At 50.5% G+C, this 24,807-nt stretch overlaps 1 protein-coding gene across 1 annotated transcript in view; it reads right to left on the reverse strand.

Annotated features, from left to right (window-relative positions):
* Nucleotides 1-24,807, reverse strand: part of RIN3 (Ras and Rab interactor 3) — a 768,425-nt gene that overhangs the window by 166,289 nt on the left and 577,329 nt on the right. Inside the window, exon 2 of the mRNA XM_050799033.1 lies at nt 15,600-15,795. Coding sequence (XP_050654990.1) covers nt 15,600-15,643 — 44 coding nt within the window. The 5' untranslated portion in view covers nt 15,644-15,795. The remainder of the gene's footprint in view (nt 1-15,599; nt 15,796-24,807) is intronic.

Raw genomic sequence — 24,807 nt, forward strand, 5'->3', positions numbered from 1 at the left:
TTGTTAGGCTGGTATCAATCATAGACAACCTGGACATGAACCCTATCTCAGAGCAGGGGAATCTCCACCAGCCAGCCTGGATTCTGGGGACTGCTGTGACATTTGAACCAGGACCCACTACAGCTCCCTCCTTGGAGCCCAGGCCAGGCACCAGCTCACCATGGGCCGTGTAGCTCAGAGGCTGCTGGACCACCATCTCCATCAGCTTCCATCGGAGGCAGAGGACAAATTTGGGAGGAAAAGGGGCTATTTGTGGCAGGTGCACGGGGAGTCTCTGTCAGCCCCAAAACTGGAGTGTGTCCCATGAATTGCTCACCGAGGCCTCTCCCCATCATGTCATGCACATATTATGAGGCTGTACATTTTCGTGCCTACTGTGAAGTGCCTACTGTGCACAGGCTGCTGTGCCACACACTGCTCATACATCACCCGGGACACAGTGCAGCCCTGTATCTCCACACTGCGTGAATGGAAGAAGCAATGATCAGAGAGGTCTCACAGTAAGCCAGGGCAGACCTGGCTCTGGGGACCTGCTCCCCAGTTTCTAGATGAGGATGCCATCCATGCCCCCACGGGGTCACAAGAAGCAGTGCAAACTGTGAGTGGAGCGGACAAGGGGGTGTGGAATCAGGGCCCTTCAGAAGACCATGGCTACTACGTTCCTGACTCTGCTCTAGATCCTTACGTATGTCCAGTCATGTCATACACAGCAACTCTGAATTAGAGCCTGTCATTTTACAGATAAGGAAACCGAGGCAGAGGGTGGAACATGAACCCCAGCAGTTTGCTCCTGGGTTCACAGCCCTGACCACCACACAGTACTGTTCTACCACTCAATGTCCACATGTCCAGACAGCTACACTCAGCCACGATGGTCATATCCCTGGGCGGAAGGTGGCGGGAGGGAATAAAGGCGACCTCCCTGCCCCCACAGCGCACACCCATCTCCCGCCAGGCTCCATCCACTTAGCCTCCTCAATACACTCCAGTGAGCCCTCCTGTCCCTGAGCCCACCTTTCCCCTCCTTGGTGCTGAGGCCCTAGTCCAGGCACCAGCCCTGACCTGGACCCCCCAGCAGCCCCCTTCCATGTCCCCCTCCCTGAGCTGCCCCCACGTCCTTCTTCACATAGCAACTCAAATGCAGGCCTGCCAGCGTGGCTCCACTATGAAAAAATCTATATGCAAACATTTGTTAGTGCCTATATTTGTCATCGCCCAAAACTGGAAACAACCCAAACAGGCCTCAGCAGGGAAGGGATAAACACATGGGTAGACTCACACAACAAAATACCCTCAGCAACAAAGAGGAATGGACTCCCGAGTCACACGACAACCCAGGCAGACCCCAAACGCATGCGGCTGAGAAAGAGGCACGTGACGACACACCGTGATTCCATTCACAGGATGTTCTCGAAAGGGCAGAACGTAGGGACAGAGCAGAAACGAGGAGGTCTGGGGAGGAAGAGACCCTGACTACAAAAGGGCCCAGGGGGCTTTTGGAGGGTGATGGAATTTTCTGTCTTGACTGCAGTGGCAGTTGCATGGCTGTCTGTTTGTCAGAACGTGCAGAAACACACACTAAAGAGAGTGAATTTTACTCCGTGTAAATTAGAGTTTGTTACAGGTCCCATCACATCCCCCAAAAAGATAGAGTCCTATAGCACCCCAGAAAGTGACCTTATTTGGAAATAGGTTTGTTGCAGATGTAATGCTAAGATGAGGTCCTGTGGGAATAAGCTGGGCCCTAAATCCAAACCGACTGATGTCCTTATAAGAAAGGGAGAAACAGCCGGGCACGGTGGCTCACACCTGTAATCCCAGCACTTTGGGAGGCCAAGATGGGTGGATCATGAGGTCAGGAGATCGAGACCATCCTGGCTAACATGGTGAAACCCCATCTCTACTAAAAATACAAAAAAACATTAGCCAGGCATGGTGGCAGGTGCCTGTAGTCCCAGCTACTCGGGAGGCTAAGGCAGGAGAATGGCATGAACCCAGTAGGCAGAGCTTGCAGTGAGCCGAGATCGTGCCACTGCACTCCAGCCTGGGCGATGGAGCAAGACTCTGTCTCAAAAAAAAAAAAAAATGATGGAGAGAAACACTGAAAGACACAGAGAGAACACAGCCAGGTGACAATGGAGGCCGAGAATGGAGAGGTACGGCCACGAGCCAAGGGACCCCAGGGATTGCCTGGGCCATCAGAAGCTTGAAGGATCCTTCCAGAAGGCCTTTGGAGGGAGAATGGCTATAACTTGATTTCAGACTTCTGGCCTCCAAGACTTTGAGAGAATAAATTTATATTGTTTTAAGCCACGCAGTTTGTGGCACTTTGTTATGGTAAGTCCCAGGAAACTGAGACACAGCTCAGTTTTTATTAATTAATTAATTTATTTATGAGACAGAGTCTTTCTCTGTTGCCAGGCTGGAGTGCAGTGGCACAATCTTGGCTCACTGCAACCTCTGCCTCCCAGGTTCAAGTGATTCTCCTGCCTCAGCCTCCCGAGTAGCTGGAACTACAGGCACATGCCACCACGCCCAGCTAATTTTTGTATTTTTAGTAGAGACAGGGTTTCATCATGTTGGCCAGGATAGTCTCAATCTCTTGACCTCATGATCCACCCGTCTTGGCCTCCCAAAGTGCTGGAATTACAGATGTGAGCCACCGCGCCCGGCCCATTTATTTATTTATTTATTTATTTATTTTGAGACAGGGTCTCACCCTGTCGCTCAGGCTGGAGTGCAGTGGCATGATCTTGGCTCACTGCAACCTCTGCCTCCCGGACTCAACTGATCCTCCCGCATCAGCCTCCCAAGTAGCTGGGACTAGAGGCATGCACCACCACACCCAGCTGATTTTTACAAAAGTTTTAGTAGAGATGGGGTTTCGCCATGTTGCCCAGGCTGGTCTCGAACTCCTGAGCTCAAGTGATCCACCTGCCTCGGCCTCCCAAAGTGCTGGGATTACAGGCATGAGCCACTACGCCCTGGCAATAGCTCAGTTTTTTTAAATGGGGGAAAAATTCCTGCCTATAGTCTCCATTGCCCTCAGGATATGGCCCAAGAGCCTCTGCTGTGTGGTCCCCTCCCCTGTCCATCTAACAGATTGTCAATGACAGGCACATGGAGCCTGCAACAGCCCCTCTACCCCCACCACGAGTTTACCTGGGAAACTCCCAGGCATGGCTTTGCCTGGCTCTCATGCCGCAGGAAAAGTTCCCCTAGGTGCCACTCCAGTCTGAGCAGGATGCCCTTCAGCCAGCCGGGGACCCCCGGCACTCCACAGGACCATTCTGCACCCTGTGGCTACAGCACTGCATGTCACTCCTGCATCCCCACAAGACTGACGGTCCCTGAGACAAGGACGGGTGATCACATCCTGGCTGGCGTAGTGCCGAGCAGGCCAAAGCAGGGGTCCAGGGCATGGTGCTGCCTGAAAGTCTATGGCTGAGGGGAATTTGGGGGCTTTGGCCCCTCCCAGCACTGTGGCCAGCCCCAACCTGTTCTTGTGGCTGGATCCTCTCCCTTGGCTGCCCACCCTATTTCTCAGATGTTCACAGCTCACAGCCCCTCCACTCCTGGCAGGCCTCCCAGCGGGCTCCATTCCCTCTCCCAGAGGCCCTCTGTCCTGGGCAATTCCCCTTCACCCCTCTCTTTAGCATCAACCCACCATATATTAATTCAGCAAACACTTATCGAGCCCTGCACTAGATCCTCCTTCCCTCCCCTTAAATTCTCGCTCAGCACCAGTGTTCCTGGGGGAGCATTCTGTACCCTACATGGTGCTGACTCGGCAATACCACCCCACACCCTGCCAGGAAGAGCCACTGGCCCTGCTGGCGGGAGCTTACAGTCTAGTGGGGCTACACACAGAATGAGCTGCCACAGGCATCGGGGCGAGCGCCCAGAGTGTTGCCGGCTCTTCTGTGGCTGGGTCCTTGGTAGCCCATAGGGTGCCTCTGCATAAATTAGAAAAGGGTGCTCCTTGATGCCCATGGGTGCAGGCCAGCCCCCACCCCACCCCTACACATACCTGTCGTGACACAAAGCTTGGCAAGAGAATGAAATTTCAGCCCCTACCCAGCTTTGCCTCAGCCAGGAACACATGAGCGGTAAACAACCTGTACCACGGTGTACAGCGGCCCTGCAGGCCTCACACAGCCTGGGAGGCTTCTTGCAAGAGGTAGAGGTGGGCCACTTGCACTTAGGCCCAGAGGCAGGAAAGAGCTCAGCCCCTTCCAGAGGCTAGAGAGGGAGGTGGCTAGTGAAGGCAGATGTGCCCACATTCCGTCTCTGGGGCCTCGTGCCACGGAGCGGCCTGGGTGCCGCACAGAGCCTTGGAGACAGCCTTGGTGGGAGACGGCCCACAGGTCCGGAGACCTTGGGGAAACCACTTCCCCTCTCCGAGCCACCAATTCATCTGTAAGCAGGGGCTGGATGAAGAGTTTCCAGAGTGACACGAAGCTCTGACGCCTGAGGACTGCAGAGCCAGGGCTGGGGCGGCCTTGCCCAGTGGAAACAAGACCCTCACTGTCCTTCAGGCCACTTCAGCGGGCTCTGGCCCAGCTCCTCCAGACAGCCCCCCAGCTAACTCCCAGGCCATTCTTGGGGCCTCTTATGTCCCAGGAGTGGTCTTAGGCTGTTGTTGAGCAGCTCCGGGCAGGCTCTTACAGGCTCAGAAGAGGCCTGTGCTGTCCCTGGAAAGGGGAATTCAAGTCCCAGCCGTTTCAGGACAAACGTTTCCCAAGGCTGGGCAAAGAGGTGAAGTGGCCACTGAAGGCTCCCAGTGGCCAGTGGTCAGCACAAACCCAGCTTAACACTCAGCAAGTGCCAAGATACGGCCCAAGAGACCCCAAGACCGTCTCAACAAAGAGACGGTGAATGAATGAGTGACGGCAGCATCCGGCAAGGACGCAGGCATTGTTGAGACTGGGCCCCAGGTCCTTATTTTAGTTTAGTTTTTTGTATGCAGATAGGCTCTCACTCTATCACCCAGGCAGAAGTGCAGTGGTGTGATCATAGCTTACTGTAACCTTGAACTCCAAGGCTCGAGTGATCCCCCTGCCTCAGCCTCCCAAGTAGCTGTGACTACAAGTGCACGCCACCATGCCCAGCTCATTTATAACATTTTCTGTAGAGACTGGGTCTTGCTGTGTTGCCCAGTCTGGTCTTGAATTCCTGGCCTCAAGAGATCCTCCCAGCTCAGCCTCCCAAAGCACTGGGATTACAGGCATGAGCCATTGCACCTGGTCTCCAGGCCTTTCTTGTGCTGGTGAGTCAGGGACACCAACTCTCAGGAGGCGCTGGAGAACACTGGCACGGGGAGGGTTAACCTAAGTGAGTTCTTGGCCTAACGCACAGAACTGAGGTGGAGGAAGAGGCATGGCTGCCTTGATCAGGAAACCTAGCCCTGTCAAAGAACAAGGATTTCAGAGTCAGAGACACAAACCAAAATAAACAGTCTAAAGCTTCTGGCGAAAGCTAAAACTCATAAACACTTAATATGAAAAGAAAAAATGTTTGCAATCTAGTCCTTGAAACAAGAGCCTTAGTGGGTGCAAAGCTGCCTTTCCTCTCTCCTCCCTCTTCCTCATTCTTGCCTCTACTAGGAAATGGGGACTTGCAGGTCGCCCTGCAAGGCAGCTGAGTACTTCGGGCATATAATCTGGTGCTACGTGACAGAGATAGAAAGCTCTTTGTGTTCATTAGAACTAAGCTTGTAAGTGATAGAAAATCTAAAATAAGAAATTAAAATAAGCAAGATAGTATGGCTGGGCACGGTGGCTCATGCCTGTAATCCCAGCACTTTGGGAGGCCGGGATAGGTGGATCACCTGAGGACAGGAGTTCAAGACCAGCCTGGCCAACATGGTGAAACGCCGTCTCTACTAGAAATAAAAAAATGAGCCAGGAGTGGCGGCAGGCACCTGTAATCCCAACTACTGGAGAGGCTGAGGCAGGAGAATCACTTGAACCTGGGAGGCAGAGGTTGCAGTAAGCCGAGATCACCACTGCACTCCAGCCTGGGGGACAAGAGCAAAACTACATCTAAAAAATAAATAAACAAACAAACAAACAAACAAACAAGATAGTACGTATTCTTCTCATAAAAAAACTGGTAAGCACTCTGTAGCTGGGATGATGGTCTAACATGTTTAGGACCCTTACTGTAATGTATTGTTGTTCTATCCTGCATAGCTTCCATGCTTAAGTGTGCCTCAGAATCCAAGATGGCTGCTTCAACTCCAGCCATCACGTCTGCATTTCAGGCAACAGGAAAGAGGAAAGGAGAGAAGGACACTCCACTTAAGGGGTTTTCCAAGCAGATTATACTCCCCACTTATATTTCACTGTCCTGAACTTAGTCATATGGCCACACCTAGCTGCAAGAAAATTGGAAAATGTTCAGCTAAAACTTACACCTAGCAAAAATTCAGGGGCCAATCAGCAGGCTCTGCTTCACTCCTGGACTCAAAGGCTCCAGGATGGTGACAGATCTCAAGAAAATGGTCCCTAAACCCTAGACCCACGGAAGTTTTCAGGAGCTTCATTTAAAACAGAGGGGACTTGGAAAGAAGTCAAGATAGGCACATGAAATAACTCTGACCATTAAAATGATCATAATTTGATGAGACCATCGAAGATGGCAGGTAGGCAACATAGGTCCACCACACAGCACGTAGCAATGTGTACCAGAGGTAACACTCAGTGAAAAAAGAACACAAGTTAACACGTACTTGCACCGGGTGCAGACTCAGATAAAAATGTTTGATGCTTTAAATTTCCCTATTTTGGGTATGTCTGTGTATGAACTTTTAAAGTCTATAATACATTTTTTGGAAAATCAATAGCATGTGCGCGCGCGCACACACACATACACACACCACATACATACAGGTAAGAGTCCCCCACTGGTCTCACAACCCAGAGTCAAGAACATCATCATCTCAGGTAACCCTGGCAACAACAGTGGGCGATAGAGATCGACTTTTGCCAGACAGAGGAAGGGGAAGAAGGTGCTCTGGCAGGTTCCGTTTCAGTGTCTTGCCCGGAAGAACAAAACTGTGGTCTTCACCACCATGGTAAAAGTCAAACTTGCCCACCCATAGCCAAGGGGGCCCCAACCACCTTTCCAGGCCCATCACACATGGAATCTTCTCCCTGCCCCCACCCCAGATTCTTAGGGCTGCCACAAACAACATGTCCTTTCCCACTCAGTGCGTTTCTCCTATCTGCAATACGCTTCTCTGCATATGCTTGATTTCAGTGGTTAAAATCCTGCATATCCTGCATATCCAATTCAAATGCCACCTCTGTCAGGGAGTCCTCCCTACTCACTCTGCACAGCCAACTGTAACAGAACCTCGGCAGCTTTTTATACAGTACTCTGTGCTTTAAATACGCACATATTTCTCTTACTTTCTGTGTTAGACCAGTTTGTGTCACTATAAAGGAATACCTGAGGCTGGGTAATTTATAAAGAAAAGAGGTTTATTGGCAGGCTCGGTAGCTCACACCTGTAATCCCAGCACTTTGGGAGGCCGAGGCGGGCAGATCACAAGGTCAGGAGATCGAGACCATTCTTCCTAACATGGTGAAACCCCGTCTCTACTAAAAATACAAAAAATTAGCCAGGTGTGGTGGCAGGCACCTGTAGTCCCAGCTACTTGGAAGGCTGAGGCAGGAGAATGGCGTGAACCTGGGAGGCGGAGCTTGCAGTGAGCTGAGATCGCACCACTGCCCTTTAGCCTGGGTGACAGAGCGAGACTCTATCTCAAAAAAAAAAAAAAAAAAAAAAAAAAAAAAAAAAGAAAAGAAAAGAGGTTTATTTTGGCTCATGGTTCTGCAGGCTGTATGAGAAGTATGGTGCCAGCATCCACTCCTGGTGAGGTCTCAGGAAGCCTCCAATAATGGTGGAAGGGGAAGAGGGAGCAGGTGTGTCACATGGCAAGACAGAGCAAGAGGGAGAGAGCAGGGAGGTACAAGTCTCTTTTAAACAACCAGATCTCATGTGAACTGAGAACTCACTCATTACTGTGAGGATGGCACCAAGTCATTCATGATGGATCTGCCCCCATGACCCAAACACCTCCCACCAGGCCCCACCTCCAACACTCAGGATCACATTTCAACATGAGATTTGGAGGGGACAAACATCCAAATCAAATCATTTTCCTTAGTAGATAAACTGGAAACTCCTAGGTGTTCAGGTGTTCAGTAAATAGGTGGATTGATGGATGGAAGGATGGAAGGGTAGGTGTGTGGGTGGATGGATGGATGGATGGATAAATGGATGGATAGAAGGGTGGGAGGGTTGATAGGTTGATGGATGGATAGGTGGATGGATGGATGAAGGGTAGGTTGGTTGGTGGGTGGGTTTGTGGGTGGATGGATGGAAGGGTGGGTGGGTGGATAGGTGGATGGGTGGATAAGTAGATGGATGGATGGATGGATGGTGAATAGAATGGATAGGTGGATGTCTGGATGATGATTAGGAGGATGGGTGAAGATAAATGAGAAGACATCCATTGTGAGAAGAATCCTTGAATATATTTTAGATGGATGCTCTGTCAAAAATGTCAAGAACAGAAAGAAGCAAGGATAATAAATGCTGTCACCAGGTGCCATCGGTAGACAGATAAGTCCTTGCTTTGAACTGCTACATCCCTAGAGAAATTTACATTATCAGTCTGTGACATTGACTGAGATTAAGGAAGCTGGGAACACGGAGGTTGGGGAAAAGGTCCCTGGTGACTTCTTTCTTGACAGCTTGTTCCCTTTATCCAGAGATCATCAGATTGTGAATTTCAGATGCAAAGCCCTTTATTTCTTCAGTCCATGGAGGCGGATGAAGAAGCACACGTATTGACCCACAGAACAATTTAGCTCTGGGAAGCTTTGGAGGAGGGGAAGGCTTCTCTGCTACTGTTGGGGTGCCATCTGTCCACCCCTCTCTCCAGCTTGTCTTTCAGAAAACAGGTTTTCGCATCAGTCCCTGACACCCCATGTTGAACGTCAGTCGGGAGGTAAGGTGGCGTTTAGCATCTCTTAACTAGGGAATAAAAAGTTCTCAGCTTTGATAAAGACCCCAGATTCAGGGGCAAAATGGAGGCCACCTTCTAGGAGAGCCCCCCTTAGGGCAGCCCCTCAAGGATGGGCCCCACTCCCACACCCCTCTACTGGAATCCTTGCTTCCCCACAGCTCCAGGCCTGTGTGCAGAGCCAGGCTCTGGGGCTCTCTCAGTCCCAGAAGGTGGGGATGCAAGAACCATTACCCCATAGGATGTGGCCTGAGTGTGTGCTGTCACATCAAATACAGACAACAGGCCTTGACCACAACCACGGCCTAGGCCATTTCTGCTAAAAAGAGAACCGACATTTCATTGCAGGCTCGTTCATTCCATTAAACGTGTACTGGTTGAGATGGGGGCACCCCTGGGTATTACTGAGGTCAAATTGGGGTAGGGGGCTCTGCAGCCATGTTCAAAGCTTCTGACCATCAGCACTGTTTCTGCTTTGGAGGCAGCCCCTCCAACCCCTACCCCCGTGGAGAGGAGACATGCCAAGGCCACACAGAGGCCCTACTGGCAGAAAAGTGAGAGGAGAGGACACGGTTGTGGCTTCCAGATTCTTCTATAAATGCTGATGCCACACAGATAGTAAGGCCTTCCCACTGCCCTGTGGATGCCAGTGTGAGGGAAGGCCTCCCGTGTACCCATCACTCCTCCCTTCTCCATCAAGGCCACGCTGGCAGGAGGGAGGGACTGGCTTCACTGTACTACAGTGTGTGTGGGGAGGGAGGCACACAGCATCAGGGCTGCCCTCACCTGCACAGGGACGTGTTGGCTATCTCTGGGCAGCCCTGGGCAGGAAGCCTGAGGCCTGGCAGAGAGCTCCCTCAGCCTGGCACCTGCCTCAACCTCCCTTGGTAGGGCCGCCCCTCAGACTCCAACCCTGACAGGGACAGTTTCACAGACGACCTCTAAACAGCCAGGCCCCCCACCCCCAGCTGCCTGTGATCTCCTCAGCACCTCCACAGCTCCCACAGCCGATGGCCAGGCAGGCTCCACCTCACCGGCCCAGCCACCCTCGAGAGGCTACTCCAGCTCTCCAGGGCTCCCCGCCTGAGAAACCTTCCCAGCTTACTGTCCACTTGGCAAGAAGCCATGGGTCCTGCCCCAAAGTGGGCTCCCAAAACCAAATGTACTTTTTTCAAGATGTTTTTCAAAATAAAACCACAGCAATAGCAAAAAGAAAATGAAAAACCATTTCCTTCCAGGTAGCTTGGTCAGGGTAATGAGCCAGAAGTCTCCTGGATGGGTCTTCATTTCTCGTGAAAGTGCCTGCACGTTCCATGGGCCACTTCAGGTCCAATGGGCACTTCGATCCCCTGAACGCTATTATTCTAGGACACCAGCTTCTGCTGCCTGCTAGCTGGTAACTCGGGTAGCCGCTGACTGTCAGAGCAAGCAGGGACCTTGACAACATGGAGCTCTTTTCTCAGATGGGAAAATGAGGTCCAGAGAGAACGGAGTGGCTTCCTAGAATAAAATCCTAAAACACTAGAGGAGACAGGACCCCAGATTCTCTAGCCCTACTGATGACCTACAACATGCAAGTCCCCACGCCTCTTCCAAACCAGCAAAGGACAGTTCTGCCTAAGAAAAGACATGTTGGCAGCCGTGGCTGACGCTGATGCTGACCCCCACCCCCAACACACACACACAGACCCCACCAACACACACACACAGAGCACACACACACACAGGCCACCCTTATTTTCCTAGTTTCTCAGTGGTCCAGAGACCCGCATTTGGAACCCACCGGCACCCCAGGGCTCCCCCAAGTCTGTACACCAAGCTATTCTCCATTCTTCCAGCTGAGACACAGTATCCAGGGCTGGCCTCTCCTTCCCCCATCCTTTCTCCCTGACAAGTATCAGGAGCACAGCTGGGGAGGATTAAATTAGGTGAGTCGGGGCCAAGCAGGGTCCCTACTCAATTACCTGGGTGGCCTCCTCTTTCCAGACTTGGAGAGGAGTGTGGTAGCCTTGTGGTGGGGGTCACCAGCTGCTGCAGAATGGAGTTGGGCTCCGAGTCCCCAAGCCCTGGGTCTCCCCCTACTTAGCCCCACCCTGTGATCTGGGTCACCTTGTAAACACCTCCAGAAATTCAGGGGCTCCAGGGACACAAAAGATAAGGCTGTGCAGCCTTCAATCAGTGTATCGTTGGCCTCAAGCATTTGTTGAGTACCAAGTGCGTGTAGGACACAAGGATATGGAACAAAAAGACCTGACCCCTATCTTTGGAAGTTTGTAACTGAAGTAGGAAGTCATAAGATTAAAGAGGTTTTGGCTTCTTTCAAATTGCTAGGCAAACATGCGGTTCATGTGAAAAAGGCTATGAATATTCAAAAGGCAGGAATCTCTGTGAGCTGGCACGGATGGAAGGCTGCATGGAAGAGGTGAGCCCTGTAAAAAGGGCAGAAAGAACCTCACGGGCAAAGGCACAAGACCACAGACCAGCTCAGCACGTCGGGGAGGACAGGAGACATGAAGCTGTGCACCGGCTTCCAGCAGGGCTGGGCTGCGGCACGGAGGGCAGGACTTTCTTGAGGGACCTTTTAAATAGGACAGCATGTCACCTGAGGGCAATTAGGGGGCTACTGGGGGACACACCACTTTCCCTGCCCGGCCTGAGAGTCCCTCTAGATAGGCAACAAGCAAACCACGAGAAGGGCCCATTGTGGGGTAGGATGGAGGGGGAGATCCAGTTTGGTAAAGTCATTAAAGCTGTGACTTTCATTTTTGGCTCCAATCTTGGGGGAAAATATCCATGTTTCAGACACTCCTGGCAGGCAGGAGAAGTTCGACTTCCTGGTTCTCAGAATAAATGCTGGTTCGGGGCAATGGTTGTATCAACAGGACATTCTGGAGTTGTCCATTAGAGCAGCACCAACCAATTACCCAATAACAAGATAACACATGGCCCTCCACTCTCTTCTAAAGGTTACTCCCTAATAGGATCAGAGAGCAGGGGGCCAACAGGAAGTTAAGAGGCCTTGGGCGTCATTTACCCCATGTTAAGGCTCTTTCTGAACACACAGATGCCCCCCAATCCCCTAGATGACCCAGGCCCCCCAAGGATGGGGTTCTGTGGGCAGACCTCTTTATACTTTTGCCCCTCTTCTGTCAATCTCTCCCCAGCCAAAATTTGTCTTCCGTTTCCTCAACCCCTGTTATCTGATAACAGTCGCTTTGTAAAGCAATGTGTGTCATGCACTTCTGGGTTTTGAAGGGTGCACTCCCCGCCCCACAAGCCCCTCCACCACACTTCCCCCCGCCCAAGCCTTTGCTCAGGCACTCCCCTCCCCAAGCTGCCTCCCCTCTTCCTTGCTGCCCACCCAACTGTGCTCACTCATCACTACCTAGATGACACAGCTTGCCATGTCTTGCCATGACAGGTGGAATCTTCCAGGGGGTCACAGAGACAGAGTTTGCGGCCATCTGTCACCCATTCTTTCCCTGTCTCTGCTCTGGCAAGGGACTGGGAGGCAACACAGACCACCTCAGACTCCTGTCTCCAAAATGGAGCTCCAGGGAGGCCTAAGGGGATGGTGAAGGATCTGGGTGTCCTCCTTCAAATATCACACCTCTCTCTGCTTCCAGCTGAGATAAGTTCCTGGTATGTTTCCAGTTTTGATTTCTGTATCTCCTGGGTTCAAAGGCAGGAGCCCTGGGGCATTTTAAGCTTTTCACACTTGCTGCTTCAGTGAAGATCACGGATCAGGGACCCAGAGCCAGGATAGAGGGGCACCAAGGGGGTAGGGGAGATGAAGAGGGCCTCAGGGATAAATGTGCTGCGACTCCTTCATCCCAAGGGGACCCTGCACCCCCAGACCCTTGCACTCCCTGCTGCTTCTCAGAGGATGTACTGGGGCTTCTCGCCGGGTGGGGGCAGGAGTGCAGGCTTGAGCTGGTGAAGTGACCCTTTGCTCTTGTGCACCAGAGCCTCTGTTAGGATCTGGCAAGGGCTAGGTCTCCTAAGTGCCAGTCAGGACCTCCAGGAACATTAGCTCTTTGAATCCAGGAAGCCAAGGTCAAGGGACAGAGCTGGAGCTGCGAGCTCACACCCTGAATCCATCACTGGCCCTGCTCTAGGTGGGTCCCACCCAGAAGAGCCCCCTGTCTCAACCTGGACTGGGTAAGGGGCTCCTTTTTAGGGCTCTAGCAGGACCCTTGCATTAGATCAGGCCAAGGCTCAGGAGCCGTGAGTTACCACCACCACCCCCAATACCAGGGAGCCCATTTCCCCTTTCTGAGTCTCCGGTTCCTCATTGTTGAATTAGGGGATTGATTAGGTCAGTGACAGCCACATTTTTTCCGGCAGTGGAATCCTTTTCCAAATGAAATCTTAAGCAGACCTTTAACATGGCAAAGATGTGAAAAGGTGACTGGTCTACTTGCCATGGTGGGGCTGCATGGGGGTGCCTGCTAGGTCTCTCCCTACCCCCTGAAAGCTACTGGCCTGAGTGGACTCTGAGAACCCACTCTCAGCAGACTACACACAGTTCGGCATCTGTCCCTGGAGCACTGGACCCTGGGCAGACAGAGCCCCACCAGAGTCACCCTCCACTCCTCTTTCCCTCCAATCCACCAGCAAATCCTCTACCCTTCAAAGCCCTTCCAACCCAAAAGGTCCTCCAAAACAAAGCCATGTTTTTAGCAACAAACCAATATTCATATAGCGCTAGAATGTACCAAGCACAGTTCTAAGCAGGCCTGAACAGATGGGCTTCCCCTAAGCTGCCTGGGGGCAGCTGCTTAGCTATGAACTCAGCCAGTCCATGAAACAATTCTACGTGGTGTGTGTTGCTAGTACCCCCAGTTTACAGGTGAGGCAGGGGCCGGGTCACTTGTCTGAGGTTACACAGTTGGCAAATGGAGGGATCATACCTAACAAATGATAATAATGGTGATAATTATGATTAAGGGTTTACCCTATAGGCTAATGCATTCAACCCTTTCTGTGCATTTAGTCGTCAGAACAACTCTAAGGGGTAGTTACTATTATTTATCATTTTATTGATAAGTGAACCGAGATACAGAGAGTTTAAATAACTGACCCAGTAATGAACAAAAAAAGACAAGAGGAAGTGGGTCACACCAGATCATCTCTGGGGAAAATGAGAAGTCGGTGAGGTCAGCATCCCTGGCCCCTCACCTCCTCTTCCTCCCTGAGAAACTCCTCTCCGGCTTCACCCTGCCATCTTGGGTGTGGCAGATACTTGCAAGTGGGTGTGAGGGTGAGGGGGGTTCTTCCCTAACGAATTCCCAGTTCCTCCCACCGGACGGCATTTGTCTTTGCAGAGAAACCAGCATCCAGAATTTCAGGGCTGGCAGGAGGGAGGGAGAAGAAGGGAGACGTTCAGATCTAGATGAGCTTAAGGCCCCCTCGCAGTCTCTCCCAGCTGAGTGGGAGCCCGTCACCTCCAGCTGTCCCCCGGTTCAGGACTGCACAAGATCCGCCCAACTCTCCTGTTTCACAGAGCAGAGAACTGAGGGCCTGGGAGATGAGGTCACACGGCCAGGCCAGGGAGCGGCAGGGTGTCCATCAGAGAAGTAGGCCCGGGACTTTTAAACCAAAAAGCTGGGGATGGCTTCCCCAAACGCGCTCCTGGGCACCCAGAGATAGGCTTTCCCCGGGAATCCGCCTCCGACCTGGCGTCTCTACAACACCTGAAGCTTCTCAGGACGCCCTCTGAGCTGGGCAAGGCGAGAAGACTTTCTCTCAGAGCCCAGCCCCGAGCAATGCCCGAGCTCGCGAGGTGGGGCTGGGGGCGACAAGGAGGCAGAGCGGGGACTTAGCCACCAGGGACTCCTCTCCAAGTCAGTTCCCAAACTGTTCGGCGTCATGCATTCCACGCTGCGCCTTCTCCCTCGGGATCCCACAGCCCGCGCGCAGCCCGTGCGCCCTGGACCCTACCCAAGCACCAGGCTCGGCCACGGCCGGTGCGAAGGTCACTGTCTATGGCCAGGACAGAGGGGCGGGGGAAAAGGGCCCAGTGGACCCTCGGTCCAGGAGGGCCGGTCAGTTGTTGGGCCGCGGCGCCCAAAGTTGCAGGGGTCCGGGTCTCCGACCCCACGCCCGGCCGGGCTCCAGTACCCGAGGGCGCGCGCTGGGACTCGCAGAGCGGCGGGTGCAGCAGGCTGGCGGGGCCGGGACAGCGAATTTGTTTGCAAAGTTCAGGCGGGGCAGAAGCCGGGGAGGTGGCCGCGTCCACGCGGGCAGCCCTGGCTCTGACAGGTAGAGACGCACTCCCTCGTAATCCGTCCACCAGCAGCCTAAAGTGTGCACTGGGTTCCCAGTGAAATGCCTGGCCTTGAAAGTTTAGCCGAGTCGTCGGGTCCAGCGGAGTCACCAGGGCCGCCCCCTGCCCCGCAGAACCGGGATCTGGCCTCGGCCACGGTGGGGGTCCCGTCTCAGCCCGACACCCCCGAGGTCTCGCGCCCGGAGGACTCTCGGGGACAAGAAGTGGAGTGGGGCGGCCAGGATGGGGGCCGTGGAGACCGCAAGGGAGGAGTGGGCGGCTGCCCGGACTTACCCCGTGGGGTCCCCGCGCGCGGGCGCCCCGGCGTGTCGGATCATGCCGCGGGCAGCTCCGGGACGGGGAACGGAGGAGCTCAGGCGCCGGGCCGAGCGGAACGCGGAGTCCCGGGCGCCCGCATGTCCCTGGCTCTGGCCCTCGGGAAGGGCCGGGCCGCAGCTGCCGCCGCGCTCTGGGGCGCTCGCTCCCTTCTACTTCCTGTATCGGAGCGAGCGGGGCTTTCAGGAAGAGGCTGGCCTTGGTGGTCAAGGGTTTTTTTGTCAAAAGCCATTCGGCAGCGGCTCGCGGCCCAGAGCCCCCTGGGGCACACCGAGGACCCGGCGGCCGCGCCCCCGGGGCCGGGCCTGGGGGCGGGGGGTGCCGGGGCCGAGGCGCCGCGCGGGCGCCCAGCTTCGGGGTGCCGCCTCCGCGGGCTGGGGCTGGGGCGCGGGAGGTCCGCGGGGCTTCGGAGAGGGAAACTTAGAGGAAAGTCTTCCACTCGGCGTGGGGCCGCGGGGGAAGGAAGACGGCCTCCGCTTGTGCCAGTGCCGACCGCGGGCCGGCAGGTGGGGAGGCCCAGAGCTGGCGGGGAGTTCGCCCCACACGGAGCCACAGCCTTGCCCAAGGGAGCCTGGAAATCGTTAAAGGGCAGCCTCAGACCAGAGCCAGGGCGCCTCCTCCACATTCCTGACAGATCTGCACGCGCCTCCTCTTGGATGCTTCCCGTGACAAGGAGCTCACTCCTCAACAAGGCGGGCTGCTCATCCACCAAGCCTGGCGTCTAATTCACCTGTGCCGGGTACCGCAGATGGAGAACACCGGCCAGCTTACACAAATGCAAGATCCACAGCAACCCCAGGTGGGACCGTGAGGCCTCTCCTCTAAGTGCCTGGGTGCTCAAAAATGCCTCCCAAGCCCAGTCTTTTCCCAGAGCATTTCCCAGAGTGACCGAGCAGGACTGGACCCTATTAGGTCACCTCAGTCTCATGCAGGATTTCTTTACCTGGCCACTATTGACATTTGGGGCCGGCTAATGCTTTGTTATTGGGGTTGCCTTCTGCACTGCAGGAGGTTTAACGCTATCCATGGCCTCTCCATGATCCATAAATACCCATAGCATCAGCCTCTCTCTGTAACGACCAGAAATGTCTCTAGATATCACAAGTGTCCTCCGGGGGCAAAATCTTCCAGATCTAATACCTTCATTTTAGAGATAAGGAAACTGAGGCCTAGAGAGTGGAGGTGACTTGCCCAAGGCCACATGGCAAGTGAGGACCAGACAGTACTGAGCCCAGGGCTCTGGTGAAAAGATCCTCAGGCCTCTCTGCCCTGCTGCTCTCTCCTCACACCCTCCTCTCCCATCTTCCCTGGATTTCCACCAAATCAGCCTGCCAGAAGTTAGAAAGAAAAGAATCCACATCTGAGCATACACGAAAAGTCCAGCCTCCCCCGTGGGATGTAAAATGGTGCAGCCACTTAGGAAAAGAGTCTGGCAGTTACTCAAAAAGTTAAACATCAAGTTAAGCATATGGCTCAGTAATTGCATTCCTAGTTATGTAGCCAAGAAAAATGAAAACATGTTCATGCAAAAACTTATACATGAGTGTTCATAGTAGTATTGTTCATACTAGCCAAAAGATGGAAACAATCTAATGTCATCAGTTGACAAATGTATAAACACAATGTGGTACATCCATACAGTGGAATATTATTAGGCCATGAAAAGGAATGAAGTACTGACACATGCTACACCATGCATAAACCTCAAAAACATTATGCTCATTGAAAAAAGCTGGTCACGAAGGACCACATTCCATTTATATGAAATGTCCAGTATAGGCAAGTCCAGAGAGACAGAAAGTACTCTAGTGGTTGTCAGAGGCTGGGGGAACAGCCATGAGGAATGACTGCTAAGAGTTATGGGGTGATGAAAATGTTCTAAAATTGATTGTAGTGATGGTTGCACAACTCTGGCTACAGTAAAAACCATTGAATTGTATGCTGTAAGTGGGGGAATTGTACAGTATATAAATTATATTTCAATAAAGCTGTTATTTTTTTTAAAGGGGGAAAAAGTACAGCCTCCAGGAGGCCACCCTGACTGCTCCAGCTCATACCCCTTTCCCCTCTGCCCAGATTCCTACAGGTTCCCTTCGTTAGGTCATAACCACCCCCCACTGACTTTCCTCTCCTCCAGAGGCTAAATTATTTCCTCCTGGATGGGAATGAGTCATCTTCTCCACCATCTCCCTCAACAGGACTGAACATGTTTCCAAGGATTTCAAAGCCCTGTTTGAAAACATGGGCTTTGAGGACAGACCCATGCGGCTTCTGGGTGGCCTTGAGCAAGTCTCTTCCCAAAGGCTCATCTTGCTCATCTATAAGCAATGAGTACAAATGAGATGGACAAGAAGACCCCTGCCTCCAGGGCCCCATTATTATTCCTTAGTTGTTTCTAAAACAAGTCTGCAGGCCACTCTCAGGCCTCCCTGGACCCCAGGGAAGCGGTCTATATAACTACTGCACCTAGAACAATCCTTCATCCCTGCCCAGGCTGATCTGAAAGGTTTCCTTCAGCTCCCTGGACCACTGCTGGGAAACGCAGGACAAGTCTCTCAAAGCCTGGCTTCCATGGGCGTAGCCCCAGTGCTCACCTGCTCTGAGAAGCCAGAATTCCTCAGGTGGACAGCAGATGGGGACCCACCGTGACCCTGTTGCTGATAAATGACCATAGTGGAGACCAAGAATCTGAGCAGCCTCTTTTGGTTGTGGCCCATGGTGCACCACGGCCAAGCTTGCCCTCTGCTCTCTTCCTGGGTTCTCTTTTCATTCCCAAGTCCTCATGCTCTGAATTCCTGACCAATAAAATGGTTGCTGTTTGGGATATTTTGTTTGGCAAAAGTAGATCATCAGAAAACAGCTCATCTTGCGAGGGTTTCATCTTCTTCTGACCCCCCAACAAGGTTCTACGTGTCCATTCCCTCCATTTTAAAGATTTGGAGAAATCTTTAAAAGAGAGACAGACAGAGACAAGCTCTATTATTGCAAAATCAATTAGTGTCCTCAGGCCAGATGGTAATAAAACTGTCTGCCCTGACAGGACAGGGTTGGGGTCAACTGGGAACCACGCAAAAGGGACAGCCTCTTCTCTGTTCTCACCAACAGCTATCCAACAAGAATGAGGACCTGAGCACCCAAGCCCTTACAATTTAAAAAATCTGGAATTTTTAATAGGAAAGTTTCCGATTTCTAAACTTTTTTTTTTTTTTTTTTTTTTTTTTTTGAGACGGAGTTTTACTGTGTTGCCCAGGCTGGAGTGCATCTCAGCTCACTGCAACCTCTGCCTCCCAGGTTCAAGTGATTCTCCTGCCTCAGCCTCCCGAGTAGCTGGGATTACAGGCACCTGCCACCAGGCCCAGCTGATTTTTGTATTTTTAGTAGAGACGGGGCTTCCCTCTCTTGGCTAGGATGGTCTCAAACTCCTGACCTCAGGTGATCGACCCACCTCTGCCTCCCAAAGTGCTGGGATTATAGACGTGAGCCACTGCACCACTGTGCCTGGCCCCGATTTCTAAACATTGTACTAGCTAAAGAAGCACCGCTGAGAGCCAGGTTGCCCCATGGGGGCTGGCCTGGCATCTGCCTGGATCTCTTGCCTCTTCCTGTTCTGAGATTCTGTGTGGCAGGAAGTGAATCTGACACAGGTGTAGGTGTGCCTTGTGGTCCCCACGGCTGGTCAGGGACTCCCCCAGTTCTGGAAGGGAGGGGGGCCCAGACAGACATGCTGGGGGTCTCTCCTATGGGATGATAGAGACCTTCTTCAGCATGGCTCTCTGGGATTCTGCCTCATTGTCCCACCTCTGCAGGTCCTAGGCCTCTTTCCCTTCTCTACTGAGAGACCGTCCTGCAGCTCCCAAGAGTACATGTTTCCATTGCAGCTGTGTAGAAACTGACCAGCACCTCAGCCCCAATTCCCAGTTCTCAGGAGGGGTAATCTCATGGACCCATCTTGGCTGTGAGGGGTGGGCAAACTCAGAGATAGGGTACTAAGTTGATGAGAAGACAAACAGCTTTCCAAACAGCCCCCAAACTATATTATTGGGGAAGCTTCTTGTCTGGTGTCCCGGCATCCCATTCCTCCTTGGCTAGCCCTACCCATCACTGGAGGCAGGAACTGGAGGCTTCCAAGTTCTTTCTCAGGGAACTTTTCCCTGCCCAGACAATCAGCTGCATTTGCTCATGTGACTCCGGGTTCTGTCCCTGAAGCCTGTCCCAACTGAAGTGCCCTATTAACCTGCACATGTTACACATTGCTAGACACTGTAGGATTCTCATATTTCAATTGTTCTTAGCATGGGTGCAAGCTCCTTGGGGGCAGGGAATACATTTCTCACCCCCCTCCAATATCAAGTAGAGGGTTCTGTAAACAGTAATAACCTCTTGCTGGCTAAATAAAAATGACTTGTAACTAAGGACAAAGACTTCTCCATTTCTGAGTTTTGTTCCATTCTGATTGTTGCTGGATTGTGCTGTCAGAAGAGAAGCGAAATCAGGGCCAACAATGTTCCTAATTCATACAGTCTACAAAGTTACTGACACCACTGAGGCATTAGGAGGTCATGAAGTCCTGCTCTTGAGCAGTTTAGATGCTAGTGGGATGAATATGCCATAGGAAGACGCTCTTGGGTATTAAGTGACAGAAAATCCTAACTCTAAGTGGACTGAATACATAGGAAATGGATTACCTCATTTAACTCAAAGCCTAGAGACAGGGTGGTATATTCATTATCTATTGCTGTGTAACAAATTAACCCCAACTTTCGTAGCTTACAATAACACACTTTGTTTTTTTTTTTTTTTTTTTTGAGACAGAATCTCACTCTGTTGCCTAGGCTGGAGTGCAGTGGTACAATCTCGGCTTACTGCAACCTCCAGCTCCTGAATTCAAGCAATTCTCCTGCCTCAGTCTCCCAAGTATCTGGGACTACAGGTGTATGTCACCACACCCAGCTAATTTTTGTATTTTCTAAGTAGAGATGAGGTTTCACCATGTTGGCCAGGCTGGTCTCGAACTCTTGACCTCAAGTGATCCTCCCATCTTGGCCTTCCAAAGTGCTGGGATTACAGGTGTAAGCCATGGCACCCGGCCTTAACACACATTTATTATCTCACAGTCTTTGTAAGTTAGGAGACTTGGCACATGTTGATGTTTGCCACTGCTTCAGGCTCTCTCACAGAACTGCAATCAAGTTGCTGGCAAGGGCTGGAGTCTCATCTGAATGCTCAGCTGGGGAAGGATCTGCTTCCAAACTCACACGGTTGTTGGAAGGATTCAGTTCCTTAAGGGCTGCTGGACTGAGGGCCTCAGTTCCTTGCTGGCTATTTTCTTGAGGCCACCCTCACCTCCTTGCCATGTGGAAATCTCCAACATGACCACTTCCTTCATGAAAGTGTGCAGGCTGAGAAGGCAAAAGAGAGAGTGCAAAATGCAAGTCTCAGTCTATATAACCATATCACAGACATGACATCCCAGTTCTATTGGTTAGGAGCAAGTTACAGGTGCTGTCCATACTCAAGGGAAGGGGATTATCAAAGGCCTGAAGACCAGGAGGCAGGAATAATTGGCAGCCCTCTTAGGAGCTGCCTATACAGCTGCCGGCTATAGGCAGGCTCCAGGTGCAAATCAATCAGAGACTTAATGTTGCCATCAATCACTCAGTGATTGATTTAGTCCCTCTTTCTATTCTGACCCCTTCAGTGCTGACTTCATCCTAAGGCCAGTTCTCCTATGGTTCCAAGATAACTTACAGTGACAACCGGGATGCACATGAGGAAACTTTTGGGGTTGACTGATATCTTCATTATCTTGATCATGGTAATGGTTTCGTGGGTCTATACATAGATCAAGACTTAGTAGATTGTACCCTTTAAACTTGGACAATTATCGTGTGTCAATTATACTTCAAAGAAGCTGCTTTTTAAAAGTATGTCATGTCTTTAGTCATTATGTTGTAAAAAGCATAAAAAACTAAGAATATTTTCTTCCAGTTTTCAAAAACTATTGTCTTATTCTGCAGTGAAGTCATTCATGTTGTTGATGAATGAATGACGTTCTCTGACTTATATCTTTATTGTTTCCCTTTGATTGCAGCCAGTTAGTATAAACAAAAATGTCTTCATTTACAACATTAATGTTATGCATCAATTGCAACCATAGGTTGGTTAGAGATACAAGAGTTTGGCAAAAATCAGTGAAAGCATTCTGTGAAAACCAGTTGGCTATGTGGAATTTATAGTAAAGAGTATTACATATTTTATTATTTAAAAAAACGAGGCCATGAGTTATAGAGATAATTTAAGTTGCTCTGATAATACCATTCACAAACATTCGGTATAAGAGAGTCATTTTTCATGGTTTTCTTTGCTTCCTCCCATTCTGTGAAGGACAGTCAGGGAGGCCTGAAGGAGGGAGGAGGTGGCCCTTGAATGGTCAAGTTGTGAATGTGCAAAGGAAAAGTTCTTGAAGGAAATTAAAGTGCTACTTCAGGGAACACACGAATGATAAGAAAGCAAAACGGCCTTATTGCTGAGTTGGAAAAAAGTTTGAGTGGTCTGGATAGAAGATCAAACCAGCCATAACAATCCCTTCAGCCGAAGCCTAGTCCAGAGCAAGGTCTTCACTCTCTTCTATTCTCTGAAGCCTGAGAGAGGCAAGGAAGCTGCAGAAGAGAAGTTTGAAGCTAGCAGAGGTTAGTTCATGAGGTTTAAGGAAAGAAATCATCTCTATAACATAAAAGTATAAGGTGTGCAGATCACCAAGGGGTATTGGAAAAAAAAAAAAACAAATAAATACAAAATAAAGTACAAGGTGAAAGAGCATGTGCTGATATAGAAGTTGCAGCAAGTTATCCAGAAGATCTAGCTAAGATCACTGAGGAAGGCAGCTACACTAAACATCAGGTTTTCAGTGGAGACACAACAGCTTTCTAGTGGAAGAAAATGCTATCTAGGACTTTCATAGCTGGAGAGAAGTCAATGCCTGGTTTCAAAGCTTCAGAGGACAGGCTGAACTCTCTTGTTAAGGGCTAATGCAACTGGTCACTTTAAGTTGAAGCCAATGCTCATTTGCCATTTTTTTAAATCCTCAGGCTCTTAAGAATTATGCTAAATCAACTTTTCCTAGAAATGAAATAACACTTCATTATTTCTGTAAATGAAATAACAAGGCTTGAATGACAGCACATCTGGTTTACTGAAAATTTAAACCCACTGTTGAGACCTACTGCAGAGAAGAAAAAGATTCTTCTCAAAATATGACTGCTCATTGACAATGCACCTGATCGCCTATGAGCTCTGATGAAGATATACAAGGAGATTAATGTTGTTTTCATGCCTGCTAACACCAACATTCATTCTGCAGCCCATGGACCAAGGAGTAATTTAGACTTTCAAGTCTTATAATTTAAGAAATACATTTCCTAAGGCTATAGCTGCCACATATAGTGATTCCTCTGATGGATCTGGGCAAAGTAAATTGAAAACCTTCTGGAAAGGACGCACCATTCTAGATGCCATTAAGAACATTTGTGATTCATGGGAGAAGGTCAAAATATCAATACTAACAGGAGTGTGAAAGAAGTTGATTCCAACCCTTGTAGATGACTTTGAGGGGTTCAAGACTTCAGTGGAGGAAGTCATTGCAGATGTGGTGGGAATAGCAAGAGAACTAGAATTACATGGGCATCCTGAAGATGTGACTGAATTGCTGCAATCTCATAAAACGAATGGATGAGGAGTTGCTTCTTATGGATGAGCAAAGAAAGTGGTTTCTTGAGATAGAATCTACTCCTGGTGAAGACACTGTGAACATTGTTGAAATGACAACCAAAGATTTATAATATTCCGTAAACTTAGTTGATGAAGCAGCAGCTGGGTTTGAAAGAATGGACTCTAATTTTGACACAAGTTCTGCAGTGGGTAAAATGCCATCAAGCAGCATTGCACGCTACAGAGAAATCTTTTATGAAAGGAAGAGTCATTCGATGCAGCAAACGTTATTCTGGTCTAATTTTAGGAAATTGCCATAGCCTTTAGCAACCACCACCCTGATCTGTCAGCAGCCATCAACATCAAGGCAAGACCCTCTACCAGCAAAAAGACTCAGATGATCATCAGCATTTTTTAGCAATAAAGCATATTGCATACCTTAATTATAAGGTATGCACATTTGTTTCTCATAATAGATATACTGCTATTGCACACTTAATAGACTACAGTATAAACATAACTTTTATATGTACTGGGAAACAAAAAAAAATACATATAACTTGCACAATGAAGTGATATTCGCTGTATTGAAGTGGTCTGGAACTGAACCACCATCAAACCTGCAATGTCTCCGAGGTATGCCTGTACTGCCTAGGAAAGCTTAAGTGCCTACCATTGAGAGGTGCTGCAATTGCTAATCATTGTTAATCCTGCTCGCCTGCCTTTTGCTTGGAGGACCAGGACTGCCTGTGACACTTCCTTGTATAGTGTGCTTAGCAAAAAAGACGTTCCATAACTACTTGGGGGTAAGGATGTGATTTGTTTTTATTTCACTTCTCCTTTTTGGGGATATTTACTTCCCCTGAAAATCAAATGTGTTCTCAAGTGTTCTTCAGTGTAATAAACCAGGGTGGTTCATTTGAAATCATGGTTTGGCAACAAGCCAGTCAGTTTGAGGGGAAATCTGATCCCACACTGGTCTTCTCAGCCACAGTCCCAGCCTGGGCTTCTGCTGTCCTCCCAGGTAAGAGTCTGCAGACAGGTGTGCACTCAGCAGGAGGCTTCTGGGACTTCAGGTAAGAACATTCCCAAAGCGGGACTCACTTTCTTAAAGAGCTGTTGAGGTCGGCTGGGTACCGGGGCGGGACAGGGAGGGGCAGAAGCTCTGGCTGCTTTGGAACCACACAGCCTAGGTTCCTGTCTCAGCCCCACTGTTGCTGACTGTGTGATCTTGGGCAAGTTTCTTCTTACCCTCTCCTGGCCCAAGTTTTCTCTTCTGGAAGATGGGTAGAGCTATACCTATCCCACGGCTGCTTGTGAGGATTGTATGAAAGTGGCTAACAGTGTCTGTCACATTGTAAGTTCATGACACATGTCAGTTTCCCTTTATTATTTTTTATTTTTTCCTGTATTGATTTTTCTAAGAGTAGAACAGATGTCTAGTTTGGTGGGCTCTTCA

The sequence above is a fragment of the Macaca thibetana genome, chromosome 7 (assembly GCF_024542745.1).
Source record: "Macaca thibetana thibetana isolate TM-01 chromosome 7, ASM2454274v1, whole genome shotgun sequence".
Taxonomy (NCBI): Eukaryota; Metazoa; Chordata; class Mammalia; order Primates; family Cercopithecidae; genus Macaca; species Macaca thibetana.